This window comes from Chenopodium album, chromosome 16, assembly GCF_948465745.1.
Source record: "Chenopodium album chromosome 16, dcCheAlbu1.1, whole genome shotgun sequence".
Lineage (NCBI taxonomy): Eukaryota > Viridiplantae > Streptophyta > Magnoliopsida > Caryophyllales > Amaranthaceae > Chenopodium > Chenopodium album.
The window spans coordinates 13,462,604-13,484,703 of record NC_137849.1 but is presented as its reverse complement, the minus strand read 5'-3'; the positions used below and the strand labels follow the sequence as shown (position 1 = coordinate 13,484,703).

Here is a 22,100-nt window from a genome sequence, read left to right as displayed (position 1 = left end):
CCTCATTACCCCTGTGCTTGGAAATTTTACCCCAGCAATTTGCCGTCACCGACTCTTAAATTAGTCCACCCTAATAATTTCCCTCCTAATCATTACCCCCTAACAGCTTCTCTCAATCCAGGCAAGGCCTTACCATCACCCCATTTCCCCCTTCCATTGAAGCGTACTCAAAATTGTTAAAGCAGCTTATGAGCTTTTTCTCGCCATTAAAGCAGCTTCCAAGGTTAGAACTGTTTTTGCCTCTTTAATCATCGAATATCAAATCTAATCTTTAATTTAATTGTCGGTATAATTCAATTTAGGGGTTGTCTTAGGTAGATTATTGTATTGGTTATTATAATTACAAAAGTAATGATAAATTATGACTAGCGATTTCGTTGCTAAAATTCTTCTATTCATATACTTAAGCTAAAAGAATGTAACTTGATTTTTCGAACTTACTCTGATACACTTACAACAACAAAACGAAGTCTTGGTCCCAAAATGATTTGGGGTTGGCTAACTTGAATCGCAATTTATAGACCTTACTCTGATAATTGAGTAAAATTAAACTTAATTTGTCGCAGGAATTTGTTTATATAACCCTTTAATGTTAGGACGAAACTATGAAAACGGACCTTTTCTTCCGGGTTCGGGGCGGTTGCTGCTCCTGCCCTGGCTCACGGTTCGGCGATAAATGGGTTGTTGAAATAATGTTTGAATGTTTGTTTGTCATCTTAGTTAAGAAGCATTGCAATCAATGGATTTTAAACAATTTCTAACTGGGGTTTTTACAGTTTGAAAAATGGAACAGAGACTAGCTAATACTTGGCACATGTCTATAAATGAGAAGAAGTTTATAGAGACTGCATTGCTTTCTGATCTTAGAGCTGATGGAAGGTGCCCATTTGACTACCGCGAATTAACAATTAAGTTCGGTAGGTAAGTATTGTGTACAGCTATGTTCGTGTCCTTTTTGAATTGGTTCTAAAATATGTTAGTACAACATTGGTATAAGTCATGGGGAGGTCTGTGTTACTATCGGAGATTGGTCAATCTCACATACTTGTAAAGTAAATGCACTAATTGAATTTGTGGTTAAAGTATAAGGTTTTACTTTGTTCACGTATGTTAACATAGACTTCCTCTAAGTCTTAGCCTGTACATATTCGAGTGTCAAACATGGGTTTGAGGACATAGCTAAAGGTTGTATATGAAGCTAGTAGGAACACATGAGTTGATCCATGAGGATGTGAGTAACTAATGTACTCAACACAAACACTATTGAATTGTAATATGAGGATTTGATGAATTAATGAAAACTTAAATCAATAAAATATCTGAATTGATAATTAACTAACGATTAGTGGTAATTATCATTCACAGTGTAATTAACGTGAAATAACTCACAATATTTCCAGAAAATTTTATTAAATTTTGTTCATGGATGTGTGTTAATGGCGAAAAATGTATGGGATGAACTCTATTACTCAATCTCACAAGTTAAAGGGTATCTTCCTAATCAGATTATTAAAAATATACAAATAACATCAAATGTTGTTTAGATTAAGCAAACCAACAAACTATGAAGTTCTCTTTGTCAACAAGCTATGCTCAATATAATTCCATTTAAATTTCGGTTTTATTGGATGATATGCATGCCTGTAAATTGAATCAAATCTAAGATCCTTACTAAACTGAGATTTGAATCTATCCAGTTAGATCTAAAAGATAATATTGACTAATTAAAATCCTACTGTGACTAGACCACAAACCTGACTAACATGGCAGAACTGTAAGTAGAATTCAAGCTGTATGAGGATTCTAATTACAAAGATAATTCTGAAAATAACAGAGCCTTATTGTGCTTAAAACATAAAAATCATATTCAGGTAAGTGGTAAATACATGCAAGATGAATCTTGCATAACTTTGAAACTAAGTAGAAGGGAATCATTTTTATTGTCATGTAACGGAGTACATGATTACATATCTGTTAGTTTACTAGTATGTAAATATTCAGTTATGTTACATGTGGGAGTTATAAATGGTGGATGCTTAATTATTTATTTTGGTGTATTTAGCAATCTTGGATTCTTGGGGTTCAATGTCTAGAAAGGGTGATGACACTTTCTGAGATAGGACTTCTTCTTTGGGTCTAGATTGATGAAGCAACTTATATCTTTGCTTCATTTTGGTGCTTCTACGGAAAAGGTTGGAGAGGGGGGGGGGGGGGGGGGGGGTTATGGGGTTTTCCTTGTATAATAAAGCTTGATTTGCAGTATTTCTTTCTCTGGCTGGCCTTCTTTAAGAGATTCCTTGACTATTGCGTAAAACTGTTTTTTTTTTCCCCTTTTTTTGGCTGTGCAAACTTGAAGTGTAAATCACACAATTAAGATATCAGATTATCAGGTAAAGTAAAACACAAACAACATTCTAAATTTCAAATAGAAAGTCTTGTGGGGTTTGCTTGGAAGGAAGTTGTTTAGGATCTTACGTTGTTCATAGACTTACAGTTAAAGACTTTGAATCACACTTTAAAAACTTAATTGTGGCCAGGTAAGTAAAATAACTGAGGATTTGGACCAAGAAAATGAAATATTTTCTCACAAATTGGACACACACCCATGTTAGAGACAACAAGTGAGTAACCTAGGGTGAATTAAGAAAATGGTTGTTAGAGTAAGAGAATGAGTGGAAATGTGTAAATGTTGTTGGGGTAAGGTGAGAGAGAGAAACAGGGAATTCAAGAAATGACCATTATTTCAAGAAAGCTGTTTTTTGGGCAATCCTCATAAAGATCTAAAACATCCATATAAATAAGTTATATCTTGGATTGGAGCTGATTTATGCATAGTAAATAAAAGTAGCCAACTTTTGGGTTCTTCATAGCTTTTATTGTCTGTAAATGACCCCAAGTACAAGAGATTTTCTGCTTTCTGTCACTTAAAACCTTCTAGGATGTATTCAAGAATCGACCATTATTTCAAGAAAGCTTTTTTCTGGAAATCCTCATAGACATCTTAAAACATCCATTTAAATTAATGGCATCTAGGATTGAAGCTGCTTGTTCCACATGATGGTTTTGAACATAAGATTGATTCATGAGGTGTTTGCTGCGAAATTAATGTATAAACTGTCTTTTAACTTTCTAGACTCTTGAATGGTTAGAGAAAATGATGTACATCTAGGTGTTCGCTGCCTCCATCCTTCACAGGTTTAATATTGGATTTATGTTATTGCTTGCTGATATGGTATGTGAAATATAATTATTCAGTCATTGTGATAAAAATGCAGGAAAGACGGATCAACTGAGGTACAGCTTGGCCAGACTCATGTCATGAGCTTTGTCACTGCTCAGCTAGTTCAACCTTATAGAGACAGGCCAATTGAAGGATCACTTAATATATACACAGAGTTTTCACCTATGGCTGACCCGTCATTTGAGGCTGGTCGCCCTGGAGAGTCAGCGATAGAGTTGGGATGCATAATAGACCGTGGTCTGAGGTTTTTCCCTGCTGATATTTACATCTTAATTTTTATATTATTGCCCCGTGTCATCTTATTGAATCTGTTGTTAAGTGTTTGCTTCTGTCATGAAACTGGCATGAAACTGAAACCTATTTTTCTTAGAATAGATTCTTTCTGGATTAATTATTCAACAGTGTGCCCTCCTGGGAAAATTTTATGATGGTCGATCTAGTAGTTTTACACCCTGAATGCTATAAAAAAAAATGTGTTCAAATATGACAGTGTTAACCCAATCAATTAAGATTCCTAATTGGTTGCTTAACTCTGTTATCTACTTATCTATCCCAAATTGCTATAGGATTTGATTCTTCAAATTGCCTATTTGGCCTTCAGCTTTTATTTGTAGGGTTTTTGTATTCCAGATGCGGTGTTATGGCTCGGCCCGCATCATGGCCACATTGTAAAGGTTATTGAGCTTAATGTGACCGTGATAATAGGCCGTGGCAGTGGCAGACCATCCACATAAACCATGAAAAATGTTCAGTGACCATTTTCACAATTGCTATGCGAATTTGCAATTGCTATTACGTTCGAGATTTGAAACCATCCTACATCTTAGAAAAATCATTTGTTTGAGGTGCTTTGGAAATCATGTTCTGGGGTCATGTATGAGAAGAAAACCATTTCAAGGTTCACTTGTGTCTCTCAAGGATTGGGCATGAGTTGGTTGGTAATATCTTGTGTCTAATGGTGATCACCCCAATTTGTCTGAGTCCAGTCACATTGTATTGCTAGTCTAAAAATGCTTTGTAATTTTCGAGATTTGAAACCATTCTACATCTTAGAAAAATCATTTGTTTGAGGTGCTTTGGAAATGATGTCTTGGGTCATCTATGAGAAGAAAACCATTTTGAGGTTCACTTGTGTCCCTCAATGATTGGGTCTGAGTTGTTGGTAATATCTTGTGTCTAACGTTGATCGCCCCAATTTTTCTGAGTCCAGTAACATAGTATTGCTGGTCATAAAATGCTTTGTAAAATTTTAGATTTGTCTGAGTCCAGTAACTGATCGCACGTGTTGTTTTATAAAATCTTTAATCAAAATACTGGATTCTCTTTTAGAATCTGATCTCTTCTGGATGCCCTTAGTGTCCACTGACAGCCTGATGCTATACTTGACACTTCAGAATTATTCTGTGTTTATTTTTTATTTTCTTTTTTTTTTTTTTTTTTTTTTTGGGGGGGGGGGGGGGGGTTCATCTTGCCTGTTTTTTAATTCTTTGGTGATGCTGTTGCTATTTGTAATCATTATATTGAAAAAGATTACATCTTTTTTATTCCATCTACTATTTCTCCTTCTCTCTCTGTTTGAGTGTTTCCATGTTTAGGGATTTGTAGATTATGATTTTTAAAAGTGTGAAAGCGATGCTGCAGGGAGAGCAGGGCAGTTGATACTGAATCACTTTGTGTTCTAGCTGGCAAGTTAGTATGGTCTGTCCGTCTCGATCTTCGCATTCTTGATAATGGAGGGTAAGCTATAATATTTTTTTATCTGAAGAACCTCAGTAAGTTAATGTGACATCTTTGCAATTTACAAAATATCCTGCTGGAAACAGAAATCTCCTCGATGCTGCAAATGTTGCTGCTTTGGCATCTCTGATGACATTTCGACGGCCTGTATGTACGCTCGGAGGAGAAGATGGTCAGGAAGTAGTTGTGCATCCACCAGAGGTGTGTTCATAGTTGATACCCTTTTAATAAGACATAGTTATGATTTAATCCTTGTCTATCAGTGCCATCAATCAACGTGAAAGTCATGAATGTTACAGACTTTTATCCTACGTGTAATTTGTCTGGTTACTGTTGGTATACATGCTACCCTTCTCACCCTTCAATATATGTATTTTATAGTATTTAAACTAACATTATCTTTATTTATGACTTGCATGATTTAATTTCTATGTTAAATGAGCACTTCACTAAACGCATGCATGTGTGTGGTGTACTCATAGAGAGGTGATGTGGAAGAACATATGTAAACAAAATTCTTTATTCAAATCCTTCTAGATTGCTTTAAATAATACAAAATATTGCAGGTCGGTTGGTGGGGGTTGGTACCCTTGGCCTAAACCCTACTTGGAGAATGAGAAACAATTGATTACTAACATAATTAAATATCCCTACCATTCTGTAGACCTATCCATAAATAATAAAATATTTCACCCTCCTTTTGTGTCATTGTCATAGCCTCCCTCTTAGGAAAACTTGGATCATGACCTTTGAAGAGGGAAGAATCTATGGTCATGTTAGGGTTTGTTGATCAAATTGTCTTCATTGAGACACTTGTAGATGAATAGAAGATTCTTGATTGATTGGTTGTAAACTTGTAATGCTCACAAGGTTGTTTGTGATCAAACATTTAGTGAGATGTCATTGGGGAATTTACTCATTTTCAGGATATTCTCGATTTCTTGCACAATTCTTGCTTGCTAACTGTTTGTGCTAGTTTTGGTCCAAGGTCAAACTGCCTGGGCCACCTATTTATCTCATTTGTGAAGGAGACCAACATGATTGATAATTGTGCTTTTTGCCAATGAGGTTTGTTTACTTTGAGGAATTTTTGAGTGAAAGGCAATGCTAGTCCGTTGATGCTCTTTCTTGTATATTTGTGAATGGGTGTGTGATCTTTATGAATCAAGAGGTGTTAAGAGAACATAAGGCTTATGAATTGACTGGCTTTGATCCTTCTTATGATAGGATTATAGGCATGTTTTTATAGCATATTAGGATCTAATAGAATGTTTTTAGGTGGTTTGTAATGCTGTTAAAGAGATTGAAATAGCATGAAGTTGAAAGTTGGTTGTGTCGTTGCTAATCTGAGTTGCGCAAGCTATTGAAGCCTTATTTTCGACCAAAGAATCTTCATGGCTGTGATGAGGGCCGTTTCTACTGCAAAAAAATTTGGTATTTCCTTCACTGCTCATTACTCACAGCTGGGGTTAGGAACTTCATAGCTGTGTTTTCTGTCCACTGCATTAATAATTAGTGTAACAAGTTATTTAAGGGCCATGGTTAAGTGGTCCATACGGCTAAGCTTCTTCCTGTAACTCCATTATACATGTGTAGTCAAGAACTTCATTAGCTTAGTTGATTGTTGAGATTTAGAGAAAACTTGTGTTTGAGACTTGTCAAATTTCCTTTGTGAAGATTTTTTTTTTTAATTATTATAATTATTATTTTTTTGGATACAAGTCGTCCTATTGCTTCATCATCACTCGTTGGATTATTGAAGTTCTTGAATTTTTCTTAGCACTTCTGCTTTGTGCATTGAAAAGCCAACTCTAAGTTCTTATTTTTCGATTATTCTCCAAATTATATACAAAAACTTGCTAGAGATTGGATCAGAAAACAGAGTAGAGTGTGCAAACAGAGAAGAAATAAGTTACCAGCCTAAGATAGATTGTATTGCAATTAAAATACAATACAACTCCTTTCATTCGAGAGGAAAGGATGCTCTCCAAGGAATGATTCCCTTAACTGAATTCTGGATACATTCCCCTTCCACCATCCCTCCTTAAATACAAAAATAACTGAATATGCAAAATAACAAACTCAGCACACAAAACAAGGACTAACAAACTATTCTCCAAAATACCCCAAAATGCCCCTCCCTGTAACTAACTGTCCAGCTCACTATCCAAGTTCTTCTTCCTTATCTGCTGTTTGCTTGGGCCTCCTCCGAGCATATGTGAAATGCACTACTGGCTTGGGCCGATCTCTTGCAAAACTCCATAATATCATCTTTATGGTGAAGTAATTGAACAAGATTGATATCCTACTACATGGATGTGTATGTTGCTGGGGTAAGGATCAGATGGTAGGTTATGACTGACTTTTCTCTGTTAATAATTTGCTGAGAGTTATACAACCAAAATGCCAATGTGAGCTCTTAGAAAGTGAGTGGTTTTCAGTTCTAGTTTTAAAGTTAGTTCTCGTTTATCATAAGTTGCTGACTTCTACCAGCAACACAACCAACACATATTGTGGCTGATGAAGTATTTAGCTAAGTGAAAGTATGCATTAGCTGATATTTCTTTCATGTGCCTGCTATCTAATAGCAACCATCAAAATGTAAACAATAGGCTAGATGATTATGTTATTGAGTTTAGCTCTTGCTATGATAATGTTATTTATGGCTATATTCATGTAACTTTTTTGTTTGTGTTTATGGTTTTAAAAAGTATAAAATGCTAGGTAGTTAATTAATTAGGAAAGATGGAGCATCCTTTAAACGTGAAGTTTCTTATTACGTGCTCCAATGACACATTTAAATGCTAAAATGGCTAACCTGGACTTAAATGGTTAATTTGCTTACCCCTGCATTTATTATATCAACAGCTTGCTAAACAGGTTAAAGTCGTAGTCACCCAATCAAAAATAATACCTAAATCCACTAACTATGCAGATAGGGAAGAAGGGTCGAACCATAGGGAAACGAGTCAATTTATTCCTAATAAATCTATATAATCTAGATTATCAAGTAACCAATTTGTTATTATAAAGGAAAACTAAACTACTAAAAGTATAAGTGGGAAGGAATAAAAGTAGGAGGAAAATCAATGAATGAAAGACCTAGGGCATAGGTTCACCAATAAATAATATTCCAGGGTAAAACATAATAATGAATCATCAATGCATCAATTAATCAGATCATAAAGGGATTTCGCTACGTATTACAATCACAGAATTAATCTACCGGTATTAAATCTCATCTCTCGAATCTCAACTTAACCATTTATAAATTAACCTGCCTGTTGAAACTAGACCTAAACATCAATTCTCATCTCTCGAATCTCGAATCAATATTGTCAAACTCATGCATAAAAGATCAGGCCTAATCTAGTCACAGAGCATTAAATCAATCAATAGGAAATTAATCAAGCATTGACAATCAACAACAATAAATTACCCCTTCATATTATTTATGAATCCCCATAAACCCTAGAAAGAAAACTACTCACACATAATTAAAACTAAACTAATTAAAGCAATTAAACAAGTCATGATGGAAGAAATAAAATAAATAGCTGAGATTAAAGAAGAAGAAATTGTTACCAAAGTAATCGGAATTAAAGAGTTGAATTAAGAACAAAGTTGTAGAGAGAGAAAATAATCTAAAAACTAAGTAGAGAGAGAAAGTCTAAGAGAATAAGTAAGAAAGAGTCTAAAAAAGATACTAAACTTGCTTAACGGAAAAGTATTTATATTAAGCAACAATCCTAAACTAAACAAACTTAAACAACGATTAAAAATCTACTAATGCTAACACGCGCCCGATCGGGCAAGGCACCGCCCGATCGGGCCCGCCTTTTCACTCCCAATGAATGTTTCTTAAGCCCGGCCGGGCGCGAGTTCGGGCGCCAGCTTCTCTTCCCCGCCGGCCGGGCGCACCTTCGAGCGGAAGCTCCTTTGGCCGGGCGGCACTCTTGGGCTACTCCTTGGACTTCGATTGGGCTCCAATTCTTCGGGCCAATCTGGATTTCCTCTTCGGGTCTTGAATACTCGGTCCAAATGCCCCGGTATCACATATACCGGGCCCTTAATCACCAGTTCGATGGCTCTAACCGGCCCTGGGCTGTGAAGGATGGTCGTGCGTCTCCAATGCTCGTAGATACTCCATAATATCTTGGGAAAATGCTCCAAAAGTGCAAGTCCCTACAAAATTCAACCAAATCTACGAAAACACTAGAAAACACCAATTAATAATAAAAGTGGCTCTAAAGAGCCAAAAACACTACTAATTATGACCAAGGGACTGGGGTAAAATACTATATAAAATGGACATATCAAACTCTCCCAAGCCAAACCTTTGCTTGTCCCTAAGCAAAGATCTCATCAATGAATAAATAAATATGCTTCACCCCAAAAAGTAAAAATCAAGCACAAACAATTCAAGGTAAATCTAATAAACATGCTTCAACATCAACGAATCTCATCCATCCAATTACTCTTCCTCCCTAACAATTGTCAAATAGAGCAAACCACAAGAGCATATAGAATTCAAGACTAGTGCTCGCACACTCGACTCTCATTTATGTGGCGAGTAAAAGATGTACTCGATCGCTCTCCAACCAACCCCTTTAATGTGAACAATGCCCTCCCAAACTCACACTCTCGTGTGTTTAAAAAGATATACACTCAACCTACTAGTCGACTCGAAATATGCCAAATCATAACTTGCATTGATAAACAACACTTTCACATTCATACAACTCTATGCACAAAGGTCGGAAGATCTTTAAAGCTTGTAATGTAAGGCTAGAGTAAAGGGTAGAAAACATTTGGGAATAAGTGAGAGAAAAGCTATGCTTAAAGGGAGCAAATCCTAATAAAACCCATGATCAAAATAAATAATGATCAACATCTCCAACATAACCAACTCCAACAAAAATCTTCCAAATACAACTCCAAACATATCAAACAATCCCAACACTTACAAATTCACTCACAAAAGTATAATAATGTAAAACTTGAGTGAATAAACAAACTTTAATTTCCAAACTTGATTTTCATTGAAATTCACTTTTTTTTTTTTTTTTTTTTTTTTTTTTTTTTTTTTTTTTTCTTTTGGTCAACCTCCAATTAGAACATTTGAACATTAAACAATTTTTCTCTTTTGCTCTTTTTTTTTTTTTTTTTAATTTTTTTATTATTGAAGCTTATATTTTTCACTTTTTCTTTTCTTTTCTTGAACTTCTTTTTCTTTCTTAACATCGTACTTTATTTTTTTTCTCAAGAACATTAAACTTTGAAATTCATCAAAAATAAACTACAATCAAGAACAAAATAACTTCTCAAAATCCACCCAAATTGTGCAAATAATAAGCACACTACAAACTCCCTCACCTCACTCACTAATAGCTCCCTCAAGCCAAGCTTGGGACTAGTAACCAATGGGGCAAAATAGGCCTGTAATGTGGTTTATAAACAACAAAAAGTCAAGGCAGCAACATTGGCAGCAAGAAGGGAACAAATGTATCTACAATCATCATCTGAAGGTCACTTAAAAGAACAAATGCCTTCGTCCTCCTCAACTTGCATAATATTGAGTCATGAAACACTACTCATAGTTGCAAATCAATACTCAAATTCATTGACATACCAGGAACTAACACACATTCCTAACCAAATCAACTAGTCAAGCATTATATTCACAAGCAGTTGGACAAAATTGACGCATGTTAGGGCATCCAAGCAATTAAACTTCAAATCATGGTCAACAAATCCACCATGCTCATCGTCATATACCAAGAATCAAAACAAAAAAATTTTCCAAGTAAGGGGCACAGGGAAGCATGATTTACAATTCATTAAAACGTATTTTTGGATTTTTTTTTTTTTATTTTGCAAAAATTTTTGTATTTTTTCATATAAGAAAGCAATAAATCTAATCTAAGAAACACACCAAAAATAAAAGAAAACGGAAAAAGAAAGATACCAAATCCAAAAATCTCCCCCAAGACAAAATCAGACAATGTCCTTATTGGCTCGGGAACTAGCCCAACTGGCTAGTCCTCGTCATCCTCATCCATGGAGCCGAATCCTCCACCGCTACCACCTGCACCAGAAGAGCTACCACCAAAATAGTTAGGCTGAAACCCCCTAGCCGGTCCCCCAAAAGGTATGTCCTGGCCGTACCCGTGGAAAGAGGAATAGTCAGTATAAATACCACGGGCGGTAAGATCTCTATCGTATCCCTGATGCGGGGGCTGAAACCAATCAGGGTAAATAGCATCGTCGGGAATATTGCCCCGACGAGCATAATCATCATACATAGGATACAGGGTTCTACCCTGGTTCCTCTCAAGGTACCCTAATCGCTAGTCGAGGGAGCCTACCATCCTCCTAAGGTCGCTATGTGAATACTCTATGCGTCCTATGGCCTGACCTATACTCTAAAGATCCCAGACTGTCTCAGAGTCGCTATGGGGAGGAGGTGGGGCTGTATGAGACATGCGAGGTGGTGAAAGCACTACCTCGAGCTCAGGTTGGGGTGGTGGTGGAACTGGTGGCGTTTGCCCTTTGGCGTGGGCAACTAAAAGGTCATATATGTAGGACTCTTGCTCGGGGGGGAAAAGCGGTCAACTCGGGGTTAGGCAGGAGAAAGATAGGTAGTGGTTACTCCGACCTGTCCTAATGCACCAGTGGGGGACTTGCTGGCTATCCAAACGTACCCAACCTAAATCCTCAAGGTATCTAGCAGTCATGTAGGTGTCTGGTCCACAGTTTTTAGACCGTGAGGTCCACTCTCTACAAACCCGGCTTTCTTAACTGTTGTCCTGGTAATTAGGCCTCCTAGACGAATCGGGGTAGTAGCATGGTTACTAGCCGAGGCATGTCTGCCAAGGTGAAAGATGATGTATCTAGCAATGTTTAGTTTACCGTACCCAAACACATAATGTCCAATTACAGCTAGTTCATTGGTTTGGACGTTATGCGGCTCATTCCTACTTAAGAAACAAACACCTGCAAATCTTTGCCAGATTTTAGGTATAGGGTGATGGATAGGTTTGACACTAGGATGTTGGGCGTTAGGCGCCGGTAAACCAGTCAAAACATGATAGATATCTTTTATTTTATATTGTTCATGCCATTGGATGGGTAATTCAGAATTCAAATCAAAAATTTTACAAAAATCAACAAAGGTTAAAACAATATTTCTATTATTTAACCTAAACATCAATTTCGGACCATTTTTGCTATTTACAACAGAGAAAGAGGAAAGAAATTCACACGTTAATTCACGATAAGTAGGGTAGTGCATATCTACAAATTTCTTCATTCCTATATCGCTCGAAAAACGTTTAACATAATCATATAAACCATAAGATTCAAGAGTAGGGCGGTGTAATCACCGTGAAGGGATTACCTCTCGCTCGTAGAGTTGCTCAACCCGTTCTTTTTGCTCCCGGGTTGCAATTCAGATGGATGGCCATTGCGGAAGTTGCAATTCCGGATCATATTGTTGACTTGAACTAGAACTCCTCCCAAGAATCGTTCTTGACCTCTTTGATGCCATACTTGCAAAATGGGTATATTTTTTTTTTATTGGAATTTGAGAAATTTTGGTATAGAAATGTAGAGGATGAAGAGAGGGTTAGAAATATGTAAGAATTATTGGATTTGGGTGAGAATTGGAGGGGAGATCTTAGAGAGAAGTTAGAGAGTTTAAGGTTTTAGAGAGAGAAAAAATGGTGGAAAGAGAAAGGAATGAGAAAAAAAAGAAAGAGGAAGAAGAAATGTTGGCGGACGATGTTCGCGCCCGGTGGGCGGGCTCTCGCCCGGTCGGGCGATCTAAACTTCAAATTCGTATTGCTCTCGCGCCCGGTCGGGCGACAAAACGCTCGAATTTTTTCTTCGGACTCTCGCGCCCGGTCGGGCGAAAATTCCTAAATTAGAACCCTTAGTCTTGCGCCCGGTCGGGCGGTGCTTCGCCTGGTCGGGCCGAGACAACATTAGTACGAGGAATTTGTTTTTCTCTTTTCTCCAAATTTTGCTAACTCTTTTCCTTAAAACCTTTACAGAAACTCAATAAACTCATTAAACTCCCTCCTCTCTCCCCTCACAAGAAAAAGAAAGAAAGATAGACTAAAAAGCAAGAAAATACGGGTTGCCTCCCGAAAGCGCTGGTTTATCTAGGTCCTGCACGACCCTCTTACCTCAAGACTAAAAATTAGGACCTTTGGCCTACCGCTTGATCGGGTGGTTTCTCACCCGGTTGAGCGGTGTTTAGACCACGACGCGGCTTCCTGACATACCCTGTGGGACGCTAATTCACCTTATCTGGTGGATCCTCCTTGTAGTGAACTGGGGGTTCTTCACTACTACACATAAGAGGCCCCTTTTTGACCGATGGTTGCTTCAAATTGTCACTGGATGAGCAGTTGCAACTTTTGGTGGAACACTCACTATAGGCTCAGTTTCCACAACTTGCTTGTTTATTTCCACCTTCTCATCTTCAAAGCTAAGACCGACAGTGTAGAGGGCTCTTTCTATTGCATCAACTTCCTTTTGCCATTTGTCTATTTTGTAGAAGATGCAACACAAGATACCGCCTCCAAGGGATCTTTTGCAAGAGCTTGGGGATTATTAGAACAATTGTCAACCACATTAACTCTAAAACATTTCTCCTCTGTCATGGGGCTTTTAGGGGTATTATTCAAATTGAAAGTAATTTTATCATCCCCTACTGACATGTCAATTTGCCACATTTCACATCTATAATTGCTCCTGCAGTGTTAAGGAATGGTCTACCCAAAATAATTGGGGTTTGCATATCCTCAGCCATATCAAGAACAACAAAATCAACAGGTATGTAAAATTTACCTACTCTAACAGGAACATCCTCTAAAACACCTAAGGGGTATTTAAAAAAACGGTCGGCCATTTGTAGAGTAATATTAGTAGTTTTTAATTTACCCATATTTAACTTGGAACACACAGACAATGGCATGACACTAACGCTAGCACCCAAATCACATAATGCATTATCAATCATTAGATTGCCAATATGACAAGGGATAGAAAAACTACCCGGAGCTTTCAGTTTAGGTGGAAATTTATTTTGTAGTACGGCACTACATTCTGCAGTAAAAGCGACTGTCTCTACCTCACTAATAGATCTCTTTCTAATCAATATTTCCTTCATGAATTTTGCATATGCAGGAATTTGTGTAATTAGTTATGTGAAGGGGACTGTTACCTGCAAATCTTTAACCATCTCCAAAAATTTACCGTACTGCTTATCCAAATTTGTTTTTAAGTGATGATTGAGGAATGGAAGTTTGATAACCGGTTTTGGAGCATTACTGCTCTTATCTGGAGTTACTACCTTCCCTAGAGTTTTACCCTGCAATGTATTATCAGAAATATTAGTACTAATAGCCCTGTAGGGCTATTAGCAACATTATCAGGTTTAATGGAATCAAGATTAGCATTATTCATTAAAACAGGTTCATCATCTCTGGGGGCTCTTCATAATGTGAACCACTCCTTAAAGTAATTGCAAAAGCTTGATCCGTAGGCCTGGTTGGCTGGAAGGGCTCCCTGTTGACGGGCTTGTAGAGTAGAAGAAATCTGCGCAATTTGATTATCTACTATTTTATTATGTGCTATGATCGAATCAATTTGGGCATCTCTACTCTCCATGTGCTTTTGCATACTAGCCAACATTGCTCTAATTTCTGCCAAAACAGGGTCGGAAGGTGAGGGGTTGTTGTGGTTGGTTCTTCTGCCAGCATTAGGGTGGTAATATTTCTGATATGGTTGTTGTGGCGCCTGTGATTGTTGTGGAGGTGGCGGATTTTGAACATTGGTGCTCCGCTAGGAAAGACATGGATGATTCCGGAACCCAGGATTGTAGGTGTTGGAGTATGGGTCATTCTGCCTATAAGCTTGAAAGGCATTGACTTGCTCCATGGAACTCCTGCAATCTTGCTCCCTATGACCTACAATTCCACAATTTTCACAAAAAGCCTCATTAGAATTATTATTAATTGTAGAAACATTAGCTATATTTGCATTACTAAGATTATCTAATTTTTGACAAATAAAGGTTAATTGAGCTTGTAAAAAGGACACAGAGTCGACACTATGTTTCCCTTTGTTAGCAAACCCTCTAGGATTCCCATATTGGGAATTGTGGATTGCCATATCTTCAATAACTTGACCTGCATCATCAACATTAAGGTTCATAAACCTCCCACTAGCTGCAGAATCCAATATTGTTCTAAATAAATTTCCAATCCCATTATAAAAGGCTTGGATTAATTGCCATTGTGCTAAATTATGGTGGGGACACTCCCTCTGCAGATCCTTGAATCTTTCCCAAGCCTCATACAAAGTCTCATCTGGCTCTTGAGCAAAGTTTTGAATTGCGCTTCTTATCGAAGCTGTCCTCTCTGCAAGATAATATTTATTATAGAAATTTAAAACAAGAGTCTACGAGTTAGTTATACCAAGTGCAGTTCTATTTAATCCATTATACCATAATTTGGCTCCGGAGTGGGGGTAAGATGTGGAAAATCTGTAAGCGTCGGCTGCGAATAATCACTGAGCTTCTTAGGTGCCGTCATCTCTGATTTTGAATCTGAAGGATCTTCTGAATCACTGGAATCAGTTTGGAGGGTTTCGGTGATTATTGTTATCCCCAGAACCCGCCCGCCCTGTAAAGATTCTTTTGTCTATGAAAAGAGCGTTCCATCTCAGGATCGAATGGGATATAACTTGACTGGAACACCTGGGCATACACAAAGAACTAGACGACAAATATGAGAACTGTCCTAAAGAGCTTACGTTCTCTGGGACGGAAGAAAATAATCTAGACTATAAAAACAATCAGAAATAAAAATAAGACCATCTCCCTGGCAACGGCGCCAAATTTTGACAGGCTAAAGTCGTAGTCACCGAATCAAAAATAATACCTAAATCCACTAACTATGCAGATAGGGAAGAAGGGTCGAACCACAGGGAAACGAGTCAATTTATTCCTAATAAATCTATATAATCTAGATTATCAAGTAACCAATTTGTTATTATAAAGGAGAACTAAACTACTAAGAGTATAAGTGGGAAGGTATAAAAGTAGGAGGAAAATCGATGAATGAAAGACCTAGGGCATAGGTTCACCAATAAATAATATTCCAGGGTAAAACATAATAATGAATCATCAATACATCAATTAATCAGATCATAAAGGGCTTTCGCTACGTATTACAATTACAGAATTAATCTACCGGTATTAAATCTCATCTCTCGAATCTTGACTTAACCATTTATAAATTAACCTGCCTGTTGAAACTAGACCTAAACATCAATTCTCATCTCTCGAATTTCGAATCAATATTGTCAAACTCATGCATAAAAGATCAGGCCTAATCTAGTCACAGAGCATTAAATCAATCAATAGGAAATTAATCAAGCATTGACAATCAACAATAATAAATTACCCCTTCATATTATTTATGGATCCCCATAAACCCTAGAAAGAAAACTACTCAGACATAATTAAAACTAAACTAATCAAAGCAATTAAAGGAGACATGATGAAAGAAATAAAGTAAAAAGCTGAGATTAAAGAAGAAGAAATCGTTACCAAAGTAATCGGAATTAAAGAGTTGAATTAAGAACAAAGTTAAGAACAAAGTTGTACAGAGAGAATAATCTAAAAACTAAGTAGAGAGAGAAAGTCTAAGAGAAGAAGTAAGAAAGTGTCTAAAAAAGATACTAAACTTGCTTAACGGAAAAGTATTTATATTAAGCAAGAATCTTAAACTAAACAAAATTAAACGACGATTAAAAACCTACTTATGCTAACACGCGCTCGATCGGGCGAGGCACCGCCCGATTGGGCCCGCCTTTTTACTCCCAATGAATGTTTCTCGCGCCTGCTGGGCACGAGTTCGGGCGCCAGCTTCTCTTCCCCGCCCGGCCGGGCGCGCCTTCGGGCGGAAGCTCCTTTGGCCGGGCGGCACTCTTAGGCTACTCCTTGGACTTCGATTGGGCTCCAATTCTTCGGGCCAATCCGGATTTCATCTTCGGGTCTTGAATACTCGGTTCAAATGCCCCGCTATCACATATACCGGGCCCTTAATCACCAGTTCGATGGCTCTAACCGGCCCTGGGCTATGAAGGATGGTCGTGCGTCTCCAATGCTCGTAGATGCTCCATAATATCTCGGGAAAATGCTTCAAAAGTGCAAATCCCTACAAAAGTCAACCAAATCTACGAAAACACTAGAAAACACCAATTAGTAATAAAAGTGGCTCTAAAGAGCCAAAAACACTACTAATTATGACCAAAGGACGGGGGTAAAATACTATATAAAATGGACATATCACTTGCCAACCACCACCATCCATATTGACTCCCATGCTTGGCCCCACCAATGACCAATCCCACCATCCCTACAGGCCTACACTACCACCTACCACCTACCACCTGACTCACCACCCCTCCTACTAACTACGTCTAGTGAACATGTTAGTACATCCAACCCAACTACCTTAGCCACCACATCTCCTTCCTATCTTCACTATATTTTGTGTTTAGAGGTGAGGAAAGAGAAAGTAAGATGGGAGTGAAGGTGAATGTGGTTTTCAGTCGGTTAGATGGTTGTTTTGGTGGTTTCTAGAAGTTTTAGGGATTTATGGTGGTTTTTGCCTTTTTGGAGAGCTGGGTGGTGGTTTTCGGTAGGTAGATAGGGATTTCGAAAGATGGGTGGTGGCTTTAAGGGTTGGGTGGAGGTTTCGAGGTCGGGCAAAATATTTCAGTTGGTGGGTGGTTTTATTTGGTGGTTAGCTGGTCACTTTTGGTGGGTGGAAGGTGGTTTTTGGTGCGTCGGGTTGGGGTTGTGGGTGGTCAGGTTGGGTTGGTGAGGGATTTATGGGTGGTTTGGGTGATGGTCTTAGTTGGTCAAGCGGGGTGTTAACTATGGTTAGGTTTGTAATTTAATGATTAAAGTTAAAAATCAGTTATTAAATGGTGAGTTAGCCATTTTCAAATGAGCTATTGGGACATGTTATGAATATATGCATACCAAAGGGTCACTTGAGAAAACAGTCTAAAAAAAGAAAAAGAAAACCTCCTTGTGGAATTTGCATTAGTATGAGGTCACCATGCCAATTGCCAATACCTTTTTTTCAAGAGCAACATAATGAGATCATTTTTTTGAATTGGCCTACTTAATGGTCTTAATCCATTAATGCCATTGGTCATAAGGTTTGTTTTTTAATCAGTTCTTTTGCTCAGCATTTCCACACTTTTTTCTCCTTCACATATTTGTGCTGCCCACTGTTGATATTCCTTTTATCACTATTCCTCTGTTTCGAGGTTGTTAAACTATCTTGATAAAGAGCTCGGTTCCTGCCTTTCTTGATAGTGATCTTGTTCTGGTAGTTATGTCATTTGTGATTTGTGTGTGTAGTATGATTTATTATCTGCCTTAAACTTTTCAATTACTCCTTAGGTGCATCGGAGAAACAGTCTCTGCTCTTGTTCTTATGATATGTGACCACTGTATGCTCTGTAGACATGTGTTGGGATGATCCGTTTGATTAACTGTTTCCATGTGATGTTTCCTTTGCAGGTGCAGGAACCACTTCCATTGATAGTTCACCATCTTCCTATAGCTGTGACATTTGGATTTATGACTGAAAACATTTTGGTAAGAGGTGAAGATACAAAACAATACCCTAGTGCTGTTTGGCATTGTCATTTGGGTGGATTCAGCATGTGATGTGATGACTCAGGTGGTAGATCCTACTTATTACGAAGAGGCCGTTATGAAAGGAAAATTGACAGCTACAATTAATGCAAGTGAAGATGTCTGTGCCATTCAAAAGGCTGGAGGAATTGGTGTCGCCCCAAGTGTTGTTATGCAATGTTTGCGAATTGCTGCTGCAAAAGCTGCTGATATGACCAGCAAGATTGAAAATGCGGTAAGTCAATGTTTTCAATTTTCAAAATCTCTCTCTCTCTCTCTCTCTCTCTCTCTCTCTCTCTCTCTCTCTCTGAAATTAGAGATAGCCAGATACAGTCATAACGGTCTTGTTCATACACCTACGCTGCACTGCAATGAAAACAGAATGAGAAAAATGATAAAACTAAACTTAGAGTTAGACATATGTAAGTGGAAACACGCAAGGAAACAAGTAACCGATATCTTTGCTTTGAAATGAGACCAATAATAATGACAAATAGAAAGTATTAAAGGTAGCTGAACTCATAAAAGAATTGAATGGTTTAATTTGGGACTTCAGAGAGTAAACTTGAATTTAATTTTATTATATTTTATTATTTATTTATGTATTATTATTTATTTTTTGTTGAGGTTTCCCCTGATTCCTTCATTTTCTGACTTCTGAGTTTGAGTTTCCATGTCCCTGAAATGGGAAACTTGAGCTTCATCAAAGAATTTTTCTTATAGACAACTACCTTGTACCCTTACTATGATATTGGTCTTTTTCACTGTCTCACTCTTGTATGGAACCATTAGCATCTGACTGGTGTGAGAGTGTGAGACTGACACTCAGAAAACCTTAAGACCACTCTTGTCAACTGGTATTGCCTAACTGGTAGATAAGTATTTCTAGATGCTATGTGCTTTGCTCAAAGAGTCAAAGATTTAATACCATTGGAGCAGCTGTCAGAGACTCCAAAGCTGAATCTAAGGCACCATCACTAACCATATGATAAGGTATTGGGTTGTTATTGCCAGCATGTAACAGTTTTGCGTGGGGAATGATCTGCTGGCTGCAACATTCAGACATTTCACCAGCCTCTTTTTAATGCAAAACCTCAATTCTCTGATATCTGACAGCTTATCCCATATAAGCCTAGGTGACCACCTTTCTTAATCGATGGTAAATGGCCCTTTAATCCACTCTATCCACGATGCTCTCTGTTCTGACTTTTGAGTTGAACTTGCTGTTCAGCTGGGGATAGATGACATCAAATAGCGCTCCTCTCATTGATTTTGGCCCACCCTTGTATGTAAAGTAATTCATTATTTAGAAAATTCATTGGCATAGCTAACATTCAAAATTTCACACAAGCTCCATACCAGTAAGGCTTGGAAATAGCTCATTTTTTACATTAAAGAGACTTGAATCGATACAGATTCTAGCTGAGTCTGTTATCTTCTCAAGTGCATTACATAGAGTCAGACTTGAATATATATATGGTGGGGGAATATTAGTGTTCCAAACTTCAAATATGATATGATTTGATATGAATACACTAGGTCAAATTGTTCAACACTGATCGAGAACAGCAAAGTGTGAAGCGCCTCTCTTCTGTGGCGTTACTGAATATTAGTTCACCGAATTCAAGTACTATCAATGACAACAGCCATTCTATTTGTGAACAAACCACTGTATTACAGCAAATGCGGAAGTCAGCATGTCAAGAATGTTATGCTAGTGAAAGCAATGTTATGAAAACTGAAGAACCTTCATGTAGAGGAGAGGTAGATGCAACTACTGAAGCTAAGAGGCTCATGAAGGGTCCTTCTTGTTGGTATGTGAGTAGTGTTCAAGGAAGATGTGAATTATATTTGATTTTTTTCAGTGGTACCGTTCTTGAGCTCATTAGCTTGATCAAAGGCTTGTGGCATTTACCAATTTTTGTTGCTTTTTGATAGGGATCCCTTTTCCAGAGGTGTGGATTCGAAACATCTGAAAGCTTCTCTTGTGTCTTGTGGTAATCATCTTGTTCAGCTAATAACCATAAAAATTATAACGTGAAATTTTTGTTTCATTTATTCACCCAAGTTTTATTGAAGATGAGGAATGCCCCCCAAAAAAAGAATTCCATTGCACCTTTGCTTTTATTGCTCATCAGTCATTTTGCAGGCTTTAGGTAGTTCAGAACTATTGTGAAATGTTGGAACTTTTCAAATTATCTATACTTTTGTATTAACGTAGTCTGGAAGCTATCTAGTTGATTCAGTAGGGGTTTTGATGACTTGGTTGAATCTTATTTGGCTTTTCAAGCTTTTATCAATCTCTGTTCTCCATCTAGTCCAGTGCATGTTTTGTTTGCGTTTTCCCTTGATTAATCTGTTCTGCCTCCCATGACTTTACTCCTCCCTGCCCCTCTGCACTTATGATTTAGCATATTGATTTGCTTACATATTTGGTTTCTTTGTAGGTAAACTAATGGAGAAAAAGGAGAACGAACAAATCGTTAAAGGCAAGCTAATGGACTCGGATTTCAACTCCGCTGAGATACTAAAGCAAAGGAATCCAATAGCATTTGCTACAATAGCTACTGATGTGATATCAAATTCTCGTGAGATTAAGACCCTACAAGATGCTGTAAAACCAAAATCCAAGAGAAAGAAGTTTTCTGCTTCTAACTGAAATTAGTTGGACTTGTTAGCAAGCTACTTTTCAATTTATTGTTTTACCCCTTTTTTCTATTGAATATGAATTTTATACTCTTATTAATTATGCGGATATGGATACGATCCATATTACCATTTTTGTTCAGACGCCTATGGCTAATTTTAATAATAATGGAGCCTCATTTTTCAATTTATTGATAGTTAACGTATCATGAAAGAAGTAGTCTTGTAAAAATTTTGCTCCAAGCCTCCAATTTCCTATTTCCAATTTCCAATTTCCAATTTCCTAAATATTTGGGAATTTCCAATTTCCAAAAAAAAAAAAAAAAAACCCAAAGTTTCATGTTCGGTTAAATGGGAGGAATATTGTTATGGACACACTTCGTTGAGCAAGACTCAATTTATCATAGAGATAAACAAGTTCATCAAGGGTTATAGTGGTAACTTCCTTTTAACTGTCAGGGGTAGCCATGTAATTGTACTGTAAAATAGCTATGTTAAGAGCAGCAGTATCGGGACCTTTCCCAATCCTTTTAGGACCCTTTAGTCAATCCTGATGAATGTTGTGTGTTGGGAAAGGATCCTCTTAAAAAGAGGAATGACCCATTTCCTTTCTGGTAAAAGGAAGCTTACTTTGTCCCTTGTGCAAAATTACACATTAAAATATACAAAAACTCACGCGTGCTGCAATCTCCAACAGCTAGTTCCTTTTTTTTTCAATTTTTGGTCATACTTCATTCCGACAAG

At 37.5% G+C, this 22,100-nt stretch overlaps 1 protein-coding gene across 5 annotated transcripts; it reads left to right on the top strand.

Annotated features, from left to right (window-relative positions):
• Positions 1 to 103: 103 nt before the first annotated feature.
• LOC145584935 (exosome complex component RRP45A-like) lies at positions 104 to 21,581 on the top strand. 5 transcript variants are annotated; one of them, XM_081641719.1, is made up of 10 exons: positions 104 to 223; positions 777 to 921; positions 3,276 to 3,485; positions 4,883 to 4,978; positions 5,065 to 5,179; positions 18,594 to 18,671; positions 18,757 to 18,945; positions 20,391 to 20,524; positions 20,649 to 20,707; positions 21,158 to 21,581. In XM_081641719.1, exons 2-10 carry the CDS (start codon positions 785 to 787, stop codon positions 21,367 to 21,369), a joined length of 1,230 nt encoding a protein of 409 aa, XP_081497845.1. In that variant the 5' UTR covers positions 104 to 223; positions 777 to 784; the 3' UTR covers positions 21,370 to 21,581. The 5 variants fall into 5 exon arrangements, with proteins under 5 accessions (XP_081497845.1, XP_081497843.1, XP_081497847.1 ...); XM_081641717.1 differs by having other exon boundaries at positions 20,250 to 20,524; positions 21,158 to 21,567; XM_081641721.1 differs by having other exon boundaries at positions 20,250 to 20,528; positions 21,158 to 21,294.
• Positions 21,582 to 22,100: the final 519 nt, after the last annotated feature.